This window comes from Natator depressus, chromosome 1 (genome assembly GCF_965152275.1).
Source record: "Natator depressus isolate rNatDep1 chromosome 1, rNatDep2.hap1, whole genome shotgun sequence".
Taxonomy (NCBI): domain Eukaryota; kingdom Metazoa; phylum Chordata; order Testudines; family Cheloniidae; genus Natator; species Natator depressus.
The window spans coordinates 330,260,931-330,274,726 of NC_134234.1; the positions used below are offsets into that span (position 1 = coordinate 330,260,931).

The 13,796-nt window shown below is 42.9% G+C and overlaps 1 protein-coding gene across 3 annotated transcripts in view; it reads right to left on the reverse strand.

The window, feature by feature from the left end:
* SEMA3D (semaphorin 3D) overlaps positions 1-13,796 on the reverse strand; it is a 188,814-nt gene that overhangs the window by 19,433 nt on the left and 155,585 nt on the right. For all 3 annotated transcript variants that reach the window (XM_074942568.1, XM_074942569.1, XM_074942570.1), the window contains exons 12-16: positions 13,031-13,253; positions 10,006-10,094; positions 8,111-8,152; positions 6,412-6,569; positions 2,007-2,071 (exon numbers count right to left, since the gene is read on the reverse strand). In XM_074942568.1, coding sequence (XP_074798669.1) covers positions 2,007-2,071; positions 6,412-6,569; positions 8,111-8,152; positions 10,006-10,094; positions 13,031-13,253 — 577 coding nt within the window. The remainder of the gene's footprint in view (positions 1-2,006; positions 2,072-6,411; positions 6,570-8,110; positions 8,153-10,005; positions 10,095-13,030; positions 13,254-13,796) is intronic.

The following is a 13,796-nucleotide window of genomic DNA, read 5'->3' on the forward strand; positions in this document are numbered from 1 at the left end:
ACTTAACTTTTAGCTTAAAATGTAACTGCTAGGATTTAGAGGCAGCTGCTAACTTTCCTCCAGTGCAACTGTTCTTTAGAGAGGTTAATAAAATCTGTACCACTGACTTACTTGAATTTAAAGAGAGACAGTCACTGCTAGTGAATTACATATTTTACCTATATTTTTCCTCTGCTCCATCCTCTGTGCACCCAGTGAAGACTGAGCAGAGTAGAGGTGGGGTAGCCATAAGTGCTGGTTGTAGTTTCACCAATTCTGAGAGCCACTAGGGACTGCTTTACCAACCTGCATACTTTAGAGCAGCCTCAAGGCTACTTTAAATCACTCCCTTTTAGTGGCCATCTACTAGGCAGTTACTGCTGATCTCAGTATGTTTCAGATAGGGCACTGAACTAGAAGTAAGGAGATTTGGCTTCTTGTCTTGACTCTGCCAATGACCTTGGAAAAGTCACTCCATCTCTCTGTGCCTTTGTTTCCCCTCCCAGCCTTTGTCTGTCTTGTGTATTTAGATTGCAAGATCTTCAGAGCAGGGATTGCCTTTTGTACTCTGTTGGTGCAGTGTCTGGCACAACAGGGCCCCAGACTCAATTGGAGCTGGGAGGTGCTATCATTATATAATTATTATCTATTATTAATAGTCATTAGTATTAATCTGCCAGGGGCTGGAAGTGGGGTGGCACAAGGCCATCTGAACCTGTTTTACAGCACCAGGGGAAATACCCAACTAGCTGCTAAAGCTAGCCATACATTCCATTTTTGCCACCATATTGGGGCTCAGTATTGAGTTCATATTAGTGCAACATTTTAGTAATTTTGTATTTGTTCATCAAAGACAATTACTTTAATAACCATTTCTCTACAAAGAGATACCTGACAGCAGCAGTCGGGCTGGCAACCCTACAGTAACCCTAAGCTCTGTGGCATATCTCAGATACCACTATGTAGTCATTGTGGGTGAATCGTGAGAGTGCAATCCCAGCCCCATTGAAATCAATGGGAGTCGGCCATTAACTTCAATGGAACCAGGATTTCACCCTGACTTTTTAATGATCCCTGCGATATATATGCACAGTGAGAGCCCAGTATACCGTGCACCAGACTGGTCTTTGATCTCATGGCAGACAGCCCTAATTTTTGCCATGACATTCGCTGAGTTCTGCAGTAGGCTTCCAGCATCACAGTGACGTGAAAATAATCGGAGATTGATCAAAGGGAACGGCTTCTACTAGCTCAAAAATTAAACTCAGCAATACTACCAATAGTGTTGTGACTGGGCTGTTCATTTTAATAATTCAATGTAAAAACCCCAGACTAACTCAAACTTTGGTTTTGAAAGTTTTTCATTTATTTTACGCTGCCACAGAAATTGTAGCATAACCGCAGGATTTAGCATTGACAGTACACACTGTAAGTGAACTGCAGCAGTTGTCAAGGGAGTGAGCCAGACTTTTGGCAGCTGGGAGAGGGGGATTTCTTGTTGAGGGAAGGGGAAGGCTCTTGTAATAAGGGGGGTGTTTAAGTAGCTGCAGGGAGGGGGAACTGGAGGGTTTGGCAGCTGGAACAGAGGTTGGGACTTTTGTCAAGTGTGTGTATGTATTAGGGGAGGAAGAAGGAGCATTTCCTGCTTCCTCAGAGGTTTTCTTACTTGGATCTCTCTCCAGATACTCTGCAAGGGAGTGGAGGTCCTGGCATCTCACTCATGGTCGGGTATGGGGTATTCACGTCAATTGCCTTATTTCTCCCTTCATGCAGGTTTCTGCTGGTGTCTCTCCCCCATGGAGTGGGGGGCGGGGGAGAGTTGTTTTCGCCACTTACTTCTTTTAAGTTTCCATCACGCAGTGAGTCTAACTGCTGACTGAGGCCCGAATGGAGAGTATTTGGGGATTCTAACTGCCTGGGCATTAGCTGCCCGGATATCTCCACAGGCCTAGTTCCAAAGAGCGTAGTAAACAGACAGACACACTGACCGTACTCTTCTTGTTAGAGGAAGAGGCGCAAATACTTACTTTCTTCCACATCCCAGCACTGAGCGACTGGGTCTCCGTATTTGACATCTTGTCTCCTGGCTCGCCTATAACAAGAGCATTAAAATTTGTAACACTTGAGGCATAATTGCCGGAATTCAGTAACAAAATGCAGAGGAGCTTGGCCGATATGGGTCTGCAGCACTCCTGCCCTATTGTTGGCAATTACAGCCCTAAGTAAATCCAGCCTCACTCTCAAGTGGCTTGTGGCACAGAGAGATTTGTACAAATGGCACAAAGAGACAGGCCAATGATTTAAGAAAATCACTGTGGGGAGAGAAATCTGCCTAAAAGAGGGTGAGTGCAACCCAGTGGCAGAGATGGCTTCCAAATCATAGAATCACAGAATATCAGAGTTGGAAGGGACCTCTGGAGGTCATCTAGTCCAACCCCCTGCAGCTACAGGAGCTCTGCCAGATCCAAAGGCAGAACAGATGCTGTGATCTAGTGGGCCAGATCATCTTGGAGACCATCAGAACCCTCAACACCCTACGTCATGTAAACCTACGAGGTTCAACAGACCACATTCCTGACCCAATTCAAGGCCAACACAGTGTAATGTCAGTGACTGAATTTTCTAAAACAAGCAATGCTGGAAAAGTGTAGGTCCTGCTTCAGATGGAACAGTTTTGAGAACAGCAGCTACAGAGTACGGTTTGGGGAACTTTATGTAGAGATGAACAGAGCGGGGGCCTGGGAGTCAAGATTCCTGGATTCTTTTCCCAGTTCTGCTATTTAACTTGTTTAGTGATCTTTGGGTGAATTACTTAGAATCATAGAATATCAGGGTTGGAAGGAACCTCAGGAGGTCATCTAGTCCAACCCCCTGCTCAAAGCAGGACTGATCCCCGACTAAATCATCCCAGCCAGGGCTTTGTCAAGCCTGACCTTAAAAACTTCTAGGGAAGGAGATTCCACCACCTCCCTAGGTAACTAATTCCAGTGCTTCACCACCCTCCTAGTGAAAACGTTTTTCCTAATATCCAACCTAAACCTCCCCCACTGCAACTTGAGACCCTTATTCCTTGTTCTGTCATCTGCTACCACTGAGAACAGTCTAGATCCATCCCCTTTGGAACCCCCTTTCAGGTAGTTGAAAGCAGCTATCAAATCCCCCCTCATTCTTCTCTTCTGCAGACTAAACAATCCCAGTTCCCTCAGCCTCTCCTCATAAGTCATGTGTTCCAGTCCCCTAATCATTTTTGTTGCCCTCCGCTGCAAGCTTTCCAATTTTTTCACATCCTTCTTGTAGTGTGGGGCCCAAAACTGGACACAGTACTCCAGATGAGGCTTCCCCAATGTCGAATAGAGGGGAACGATCACGTCCCATGATCTGCTGGCAGGCCCCTACTTATACAGCCCAAAATGCCATTGGCCTTCTTGGCAACAAGAACACACTGTTGACTCATATCCAGCTTCTTGTCCACTGTAACCCCTAGGTCCTTTTCTGCAGAACTGCTGCCTAGCCATTCGGTCCCTAGTCTGTAGCGGTGCATGGGATTCTTCCGTCCTAAGTGCAGGACTCTGCACTTGTCCTTGTTGAACCTCATCACCTGTCTTTTGGCCCAATCCTGTAATTTGTCTAGGTCCCTCTGTATCCTATCCCTACCCTCCAGCGTATCTACCTCTCCTCCCAGTTTAGTGTCATCTGCAAACTTGCTGAGGGTACAATCCATGCCATCCTCCAGAACATTAATGAAGATATTGAACAAAACCGGCCCCAGGACCGACCCTTGGGGCACTCTGCTTGATACTGGCTGCCAACTAGACATGGAGCCATTGATCACTACCCATTGAGCCCGACAATCTAGGCAGCTTTCTATCCACCTTATAGTCCATTCATCCAGCCCATACTTCTTTAACTTGCTGGCAAGAATACTGTGGGAGACCGTGCCAAAAGCTTTGCTAAAGTCAAGGAATAACACATCCACTGCTTTCCCCTCATCCACAGAGCCAGTTGTCTCGTCATAGAAGGCAATTAGATTAGTCAGGCATGAGTTGCCCTTGGTGAATCCATGCTGACTGTTCCTGATCACTTTCCTCTCCTCTAAGTGCTTCAGAATTGATTCCTTGAGGACCTGCTCCATGATTTTTCCAGGGACTGAGGTGAGGCTGACGGGTCTGTAGTTCCCAGGATACTCCTCCTTCCCTTTTTTAAGGATGGGCACTACATTAGCCTTTTTCCAGCCATCCGGGACCTCCCCCGATCGCCATGAGTTTTCAAAGATAATGGCCAATGGCTCTGCAATCACATCCGCCAACTCCTTTAGCACTCTTGGATGCAGCGCATCCAGCTCCATGCACTTGTGCTCGTCCCGCTTTTCTAAATAGTCCTGAACCACTTCTTTCTCCACAGAGGGCTGGTCACCTCCTCCCCATGCTGTGCTGCCCAGTGCAGTAGTCTGGGAGCTGACCTTGTTCGTGAAGACAGAGGCAAAAAAAGCATTGAGTACATTAGCTTTTTCCACATCCTCTGTCACTAGGTTGCCGCCCTCATTCAGTAAGGGGCCCACACTTTCCATGACTTTCTTCTTGTTGCTAACATACCTGAAGAAACCCTTCTTGTTACTCTTAACATCTCTTGCTAGCTGCAACTCCAAGTGTTATTTGGCCTTCCTGATTTCACTCCTGCATGCTTGAGCAATATTTTTATACTCCTGCTTGGTCATTTGTCCAATCTTCCACTTCTTGTAAGCTTCTTTTTTGTGTTTAAGATCAGCAAGGATTTCACTGTTAAGCCACGCCGGTCGCCTGCCATATTTACTATTCTTTCTACACATTGGGATGGTTTGTCCCTGTAACCTCAATAAGGATTCTTTAAAATACAGCCAGCTCTCCTGGACTCCTTCCCCCCTCATGTTATTCTCCTCTTAACCTCTCTGTGACTGTTTTTAGGTTTCATTAAAATAGTATTGATAATACTTAGCTCTTAAGAACTTTCATCCATAGATCTCAAAAGGATAAATCTAATTATTTTCATTCTTCAGATGGGGAAACTGAGGCTAGGAGAGTCAAAGTGACTTCCTCAAGGACACACTGAAAGCCAGTGTCAGAGATGGCAATAGGACCTTACAAGTGCAAAGCACTGCACTGTCTAAGTGAAAGAGCTAGCTCCTGGTGCTGATATGTCCATTTGGGGAAGAGACTTAAATATGCTGGGAGCACAGTGTGCTAGGTAGCTAGACTGAGCTAAAGGAAAATACCCAAGTAACTGACCTACGGAAGATGCACAAAGCAAAACATCAACCCCTTCTTCTGGAGCCTCACACCCACAAAGCTTTGACCTATCCACCAAGCCAGGGAGCTCTATAAAAAATTGAGCCCTCGTTCTCCGTCTCCGCATGCAGTGGAAAGAAAGAACTGCAGCCTTCAGCAACCCCCATGGGTGCATAATTTGTTCATTGAATCTTAGCTTTTATATTTCTCTTCTCATTTACATTTCTCTGAATTTATTCTAGTTTGCTTTGGCTTAGGGGAAAATGTACATGGTTGCACAATGAATAACACAATAACCCGCAACTCATTAACTACAATAGTTCATTTCATCGTTTAGGCCCAGTACTGCAGTCCTTAAGGAAGCAAAACTCTCATCACAGATCAGCAACCATGGGCCCTTATTGTAAGCTGGGCAACATTTTTCAGACGATTAGTTTATATGCCAAAAAACTCAGTTTCAGCCAAAAAAATCTTTGTGTGTGTGTGTGTGTACGCGCGCGCATGTGTGCGTGTTCAGGGAGAGTTCAGATATGGCTCCCATGGTCCTTTCTCTTTTGGGAGGCTGGTACTGCAGCTGGTATTAGCCCAGCAAAGCACTTGTGTAACCTATACCAGTACACTATGGCTCTTTGTTCTTCGCTAGTCCATGGATAGAGGTTTGTAAACTCTAAAACACTTGAGCCATGAGACCTGTGTCTTTTAGCTTAGACAGCAGCAGCTCATCCTTTCAGTTCCTGCTGCTTCCTATCACCCAAGGATATCATGGGAGAGTCACACTCCCCATTGTGATTGTGCCTGGCAGAGGCACAAGTACGGGAGGCTCCATGAATCACTTCCCTCCTTTGTACACTCATGCAGAGGTGGCCACAATCTAGTCCTTAGCCTCATAACTTGGTATCTTAAAGGACATAGCATAACAATAAGTACGGTGATCTTGTTACGTTAGATGCCCTAGCGCAGTTATCGCTATTCATATTAAAGTGCTGCACTGTTTTCTTAGCACTCCCAACAAAACATGGACAAAGTTATGTCTACAATTTACCTAAACAACATGGTGAAAAAGTGCAACTTGTTTTCGCAGGCCTAGAAACAAAATGGGAACCTCTGAAGCCCTTAATGTAGAGAACATGAGTGGATGGATTTTCCATAGGAACTCTATACGTATTCTTACCTTTTAGAAGTTGGTGCATATCTGGAACATGAGTTTCCATCCCAAGCGCAGTATGGGTCTCTGGCAAGGCAGCAGTCTGCACAAGCCTTCCCATACGTGTGACATCTGTGCAGAGAGAGCTGAACCAATCCATCTCTGGAACCAATGTACAATTGTTGCTGCAAATCAGAGAAGGTGAATGAATTAGAAGCATTCTTCAAGCAATTATTTTAAATGTTCTTTTTCTCAATACCACCCTCGCAATCGTTCAACCTTAGCCCAGATTGTATTGAACGGGAGAGAATTTCACATTCATTGTAAAATGTTTCTCAGGGCACTGTGTGCGCTGGCCAGTCTCCATCCATTGCAGATGATATGATGGTGGAAAGGGGCTATGGAACTGGAAGGACAAGGATCTAGCATGTCGGCATAAATTTACAGTATCAATAATCTGCAGCAATCCACAACAAAAGTAACTTTACTAATAATTTGATAGAGGAAGACAGTCATGGGGCTCAGTTCTGGTTTATGTCTTATGTTCCTAAAAGCTCATGCTTCAGGGTTTCAGTGGTCACCGGCACAGGTCAGGAAGCGATTTTTTCCCCTCCAATGTATTTTGTATCTCCTTCCTCTGAAGCATCAGGGATGGCCCTTGCTGCAGATGGGATAAGGTGAGCCAGGGCTATGAGGTGACATTGAGTATTCTCTCTCTCAGGTGCTTGGCTGGCTGATTCTTGCTCAAAGGGTCTAACTGATTGTCACACACAAGGTTGCAAAGGCATTTTTCCCCAGGTCAGATTTGCAGTGACCTTGGGGTTTTTTGTCTTTCTCTGCAGCATGTGGGTGAAGGTCACTTGCTAGGATTACCTGGGTATATCTCATCTAATCATTTCCCTGCCATTGCAGGGACCTCAGGTACTGTGCACCTCAGTCTCTCACCTGTTCTCTGCCTGTAGCACATAACAGTTCAGTTTCCTGTGGGCCGTAATACTTTGTTCTAATTTCAGTTGTTGGGTTTAGTGTGCGGGTACCGGGTGGTGTTGGTGGCCTGTAACATACAGGAGGTCAGACTAGATGGTTTGATGGTCCCTTCTGGCTTTAAGCTAAGACACTGACCTGGAATTCGTGATATCTGGATGACCTGGGCAAATAACTTTACCACTCTGTGCCTCAGTTCCTTATTTAAAAAGGGGAATAATAAAACTTCCTTTCTCCCACCTTTTGTGACTTGTGTGGTTAGACTGTAAACTGACAGATTGGGGACCGCCTCGTACTATGCGTACATACAATGCCTGGCACCGGGGGGCCCTGATCCCTATTTGGGATCCCTAACGGTGCTGCTTGTAATACTGCTACTATACCCAATAATAAAATAATAATAATAATAATGTCTTGTTGAATTGATAGATTACACAGAGTCCAATTTTTGTTGTGTCTGGAAAATATGTATGATGTGTACTAACTTCATTAACAAATCCCACATCCACATGACTAAGGATTTGTATCCATGAGTAATTACCAGTTTATGCATTCAAACTACTATTTGTGAGCAAATGTCAATTTTCCAGGCAAACTAGTTCACACTATGCTTTCCAGATGCAGCTTAAGTGGCAGCCTTTGAAAGTTTGGCCAATAAGCAACAGATGTCACCAGCAAAGCAACGAACTAAATGCTCAAAATACCAAACTATTCATGTGAATTAAACAAGTGTGTGAATTACCTGCTTCAGGGACATCTCCATAGTTGAGATAAATGATGGATGCTGAAAAATTAATGAGTGAATGTCAGTGTAACTATTCATTGACATTTGCTTCTGACTTTAATAGAAAAGACGACATATCTTATCACCTGCCTAACAACAAAAATAAAGAAAACTCCAGAGCAACTGAATTGGTTTATGCAGATGTGGAAAAAAAATCAGAAATAACAAAATACCTGCTTCCAGAAACACATACCAGCAAATATTCTCTGCTACTTGCCAGTAGATGACTTTTATCCAGGAAGATTGTAATTCACTGTGCACAGAGGGCCACCACCAAGTCTAAAAACTCCATTTAAGCACTATTCTGAAAGCTTAAATGGGACTTAAGGTATGCATAGGTTGCTTCTCTGCACCAAGGGTGAATTTTACCTCCAGGGAAGTCAATGGATGTTGGGCCAGTGACTGTAGTATTAACAGGGTGGTCCTGGTATATTATTTATGCTCTATCGCATAATCCAACATCTAAGCCTATTGTTTAATTTTGATTTGATTTTAGGAATAAGGAATGGTTTGCAGCTGCTCTCTCCTCTTCAATTTTCCACATTAAAAAAAATGTAGAGGTAACATTTATAAAGTGGAGGAATGTCTGTTGAGCAAACCCCAACCCTTTTTACTGTTAAATATGATATGGCATGTTTGCCCTTGACATTATGTTATAAGAATGCAGCAAATTGGTGTACGTATTGAAACTCCTGATTATTTGGCAGACTGTCAAGCAATCTTGGTATTTTCAAAGTAATATTTATAATTGGTGTTCATGGCAGTGAAAAGAGGACATTGAGAGCCTTTAAATCAAGAGGATTCTCCTCCTATAGATGATGTATCAAAAGGCACATAAAGAGATTAACTCAGTAATATCAGTTTTACAGAGTCCGTAATAGTGCTGGGTGAACTCACTGTGTCTGATTTTAAACCCACTTGATCATTGTGAGTTAGAAAGATCGACTACGACCCCACTGTTCTTGGGCTTGCACTGCACTTAGGAGAGAGTCTATGAAAAAAAGGGCAGATGGTAGGGAGAAAGGAAAACACTAACGAAACAGTAAGGTGAAAAATGAAGTAGAGCTGGATACAATGAAAAGGGAACAGCGAGAGACTGCCAAAAAGGAGGAGAGAGAAACACTGGAATGAAAAAATAAATCAGCAGGAACATTCTATTTTCCATTACTCTGGTGTAAATCCAAATCAACTCCACTGCCATCAACAGAGTTAATCAAGATTTATGTCAGTGTAACAGAGAGCAGAATTTGGCCCAGGGTATATACCATTTACAGGCAACTCACTGGAGCTGGCCTGACTCTCTCTGACATTCTACCGTCATTGCTAACCCCAAGCACACAAAAACCTTGAATCAGGCTCCAGAATAAGCCCACCCCAAAACAAAACAAATCAAGAGATTGATTTAAAAATCATTAGACTTTAAAAAACAGCAGATATTTCGTTCATTTTATTTGCCTTGTGTTTTTTGTTTGTTTTGTTTTTAACCTTCATCATTTGTGTTTCAAGGTTTGCGCGCCCATGAGGGTTGAAAACATTTTTAAAGTGATAATGGGGATCGCAGGATGTCAGAAGCTGAGGCTTTAGGAAAAACACTAAAAATCAAGCAGTGTTGGTGAGATGGGTGATAAAACTGCAAGAGTTGGCAGGAGTTTCCTAGGAGCTTGAAAATTCATGTTCTTTTTGATTCAATCACCTTTGGAAAAGCAAAGGATCTCAATGCTAAAAATAAAATAAGTCTGGGAACTTGCACTAGTTCCGAGAAATGAATTGCTTCAGAGGTTAAACTCCTCAAGGCTTAAAACTCCCCTAAACTATTCTCTGATTTTAAACACTCAGTGGCTGGTAAAGCTTACCTTGAAAATCTGTAGCTCTTCCAGTACTACCTCCTCCACAGTCCACTTCTCCTTTGTAATACTCACAACTTTCAGTACCGTTCCCGTGTCTGAAACAAAGGGATGTAGCATACAAAGCAGTAGTTGTGTTTCAGCGTTTACGTACAGTTCTGTTGCTAACTGACTTCATATTGACTCCCCTTCCCATTCTTTTTCTAAGTGATGCTCTAAACTGCAGTTATAAAGAAGATAATAAAGGAAACTAGACATCAGAGATCCTGTTTAATGTAGCCAGGAATTTGCTTTTTAGATACGTCTGTCCATCCCAGGTACTTGTATGGCCCCCATCACTATAGTGTCTGCGCAACTCACAATTTTTAATGTATTTAACCTTAGAATGCTCTGTGAGACAGAGCTATTATCCCCATTTTACAGATGGGGGACTGAAGCACAGCAAGACTTGCCCAATCTCACATGAGAAACATGTGGGGGAAGCAAGGAATTGAACCAGGGTCTATTGAGCCCCACTCTAGTGCCTTAGCTACTGTATCATCCTTCTTTTTCAGTAAGAATTTATCTATTTAAACGGTTTTAGGGACGATAAAGGGCCTAAAGTCCTTTGCTGAATAGGGAGCCTTAGTGACTACCTAGGCAGCATGGTGTGATCATACTTAAAACTGAATTGAAGTGCTTTTAAAATCAAACTAAACAGTTGTTTAAGATCCCACAGCGTTAAGGGTGGAACCTCACACCTGCTGAGGCCCAAATGTGGGATGTGTTATGTGCCAGTGACCCAAAGTCAGGGATACAGAAATGTTACTAATGCAGCGATTTAAATTGCAATGGGATCCCTTATTTTAATGTAAACAACTCTTTGGATCAGATCAGCTCCAAGAGTCCGCATTTCTTCTCTAAATAAATCCAACCATAATAGTGAAGGGACACCAAAGCTGTGTGGCATTTATGTATTTGGGCTTGCAATGAGTGATGCCCTTGAAAATGAAGCCCAGTTGAGAGTTGTGCCTGAACAAGGCCCTTTGCAACAGTCACATCCCACTTGGCCCTAACAGGAGACTCATGTGCTGCATAAAGCCTTGTGCGTGGGTTGCACGTTTTCCTGACAGAATACAGGATAGCACACAGGGAGGCAGGTTGGAAGTCTAGGGAACTGAATATTGGACTGAGTTAGGCATGCTGGAGTTCTAACCCCACCTCTGTCATTGACTCACTGGGTGGGTTTCAGAAACTCTGGGCCTCAGTTTCCCAAACTCAGCATGAATTAAAACACCTCCCTATCTCAAAGGGGAGATGAAATTCATTGACATTTGCAAATCCCTTTAAAAATACCAGGTTTAGTCATCTCCTGGGACTCCCCAGTGGTGTGAATTCCAGTTGATGGAGTCCCAGCATTGCAAGGGGGCTAGCCAATCCTGCCCCCAAAACTCACAGGCTGGTGAAGGGGCATGGCCTGGATGTCTGGAAGATGCAAGGCAGGATTGAATCAAGCCCATTCAGTACTAAATATTATGTGTAGTATTAAAACAACAAATAAAACAAGTAGTATTAAAACAACAAAAATACATTTTAAAGCAAAGTATGAGACTACAGCTGATGACATCCCTAGCACTTCAAGTGGAAGCTAGAAAATGTCACTACCTGCCTTCTGTGTCAGTAATGTCCACACTCTTATCTAGGCTTACATAGATAAAAAGGGCTGCAGCTGAAATATCTATACATAACAGGCAACCTTTCTAAATTCTCCAGCAGTGTTGGTTAAACATATTCAAACATATTTAAAGCTCCTGATCTTCTGGTGGCCAAAACTTCCCGAGTTATTTGGTGTATTTTTATGGACTCATTGTATAATCTTTGAAATATTATCTTTCAGCCTGATTTTCCACAGGATAGATTTAAAATATAACATGAAATAAAACCAGGTACTTCTGGAGAAAAAAAATAGCTCACTTTTTAACTAAAAGGTGCTGGAGCTGATAATTTTCTCTCTATTCAAATTACTAGTGACTACATGGTACCTAGCCACCTCCAAATCTCTACCCTAAAGAAGAATTACATTGAAGAATTAGATGTCAGTGCTATCTATGAATAGTTAACCCGACAGGAGGTTATTGATCTAATTTAAGTTCATTTTGTATGAAAACCTATGGCAGTAGAGGATAGCACAAAACAATGCAAATTCTAGAACATGCCAAAACAATATTCCATGTGTTAGGCAGCAAATCTACCTTTTTCGAATGGATGTATAATTTTTTCATAACTGTTCAGCATGTGTAACATGTGAACGATCGTGTGTGTGCATGTTGTGTGTACGCTTCAGATGTAACTTTTATATTTGAATTGTAGGGGTTTCATGGTATTTGAAAGTGCATGATTACTTTCCTCCTTTGATTGCTGTCAGAAAGACTTCATTCAGAGAGGCAAAGCAATGAAGGTTCTCCATGATCGGGGCAGTGCTTGTTCCTGGACAGCCAACTGTGCTGTGAGAGCAAGCCACCCTGAAGTTCTTCCTCATGCTAAAATCCCAGTCCATCTCACTCTTCACTTGTTGGCCTGAAGTGTATGGATGCTGGAAGATACCTCATGACACCTTGTTTGCTAGTGAAATTAGTACTTGCGAGAAAGGCTGAGTCGAAAGCCCTGGAGACTTAAGTCCTGCACCTGAGAGGTCGTTGGCTTTGAAATTCACTCCCATCCCCAGTTTTGTTCCAAATAGTCCAAATTTGTTGAACTGCAGGGCATGCTGCAAAATTCATCTATGTGGCAAAGGGAAGGCAGTGTGGCCTACTGGAGTGTGACTCAGGAGACCTGGGTTCTATTCTTGGATCTGCCATTGGCCTGTTGGCTGATTTTGGGCAAGTCACTTCACCACTCTGTGCCTCAGTTTCCCCATCTGTAAAATGGGAATAATGTTACCTCTTTGGTAAATGGAAAGATTCTTGATAGATGAGGACCCTAAATGATCTTCTTTAACCTATTTAGCTTTCCTATGATATTGCCCCTGAAGAACCACGAGAGCTCTTTAATTTACCTGTGCCTAGGAATATAACATCATACTGCCCATCTTCTGCCATGACATGATCCACCACAATCTGTGTCAGCCTGTAGTCCACATTGATTCTAGTAAATACAGGTCCTCCAGTCGCTGGGTAAACCGACTTGTACATCAATGGATGGCGTTTTATAAAGCTAACAACATCATCTGGAAAATCTCTGGTAGATTTAATCAACGGGTCGTAAGTTTTGCTTGGGCACTGAACACAAGAAAGGGGAAAAGAAGATAAAAAAGAGAACATTAAGAAAAAATATGGATTACTTTGAAGCATTCATTTCTGTGTTAGGAAAACTTATTCACAAACAGTGCAGGGAGATAAATGAAAGTTTAGTATAACTGAAAAAAATGTCTCACTCACTTGGAAACAGAGTTTAACATATTGGGTGCTACACAGAGCCCACTGAAGTCAGTGGGAGCTGCTGGGTGCTAAGCCCTATTGAAAAATGAACCACTTGTTTAGATGCCTAAATACGGAATTAGGAGTGTAACTTTAGACAACCATTGTTTTTAAACCTTGGCTTTTGTGTGTATATTGTAACTGTCTATAAAGCATGAATGACAGCGATAAACCCAAGATTTCATCCAGAGGGAACGTAATTTGGCCTAGAATTGGAATAGCTCAGTGGTGTTTCAAGTTTTCTAGTCACCAGTGCTTAGAAGCACACTGGGCTGTTCAAAAAGACCATCCAAGAACTCTCTGCATTGGGGTCTTCAGCTTGCCACTTTCCCCCTTGTTTTTCCA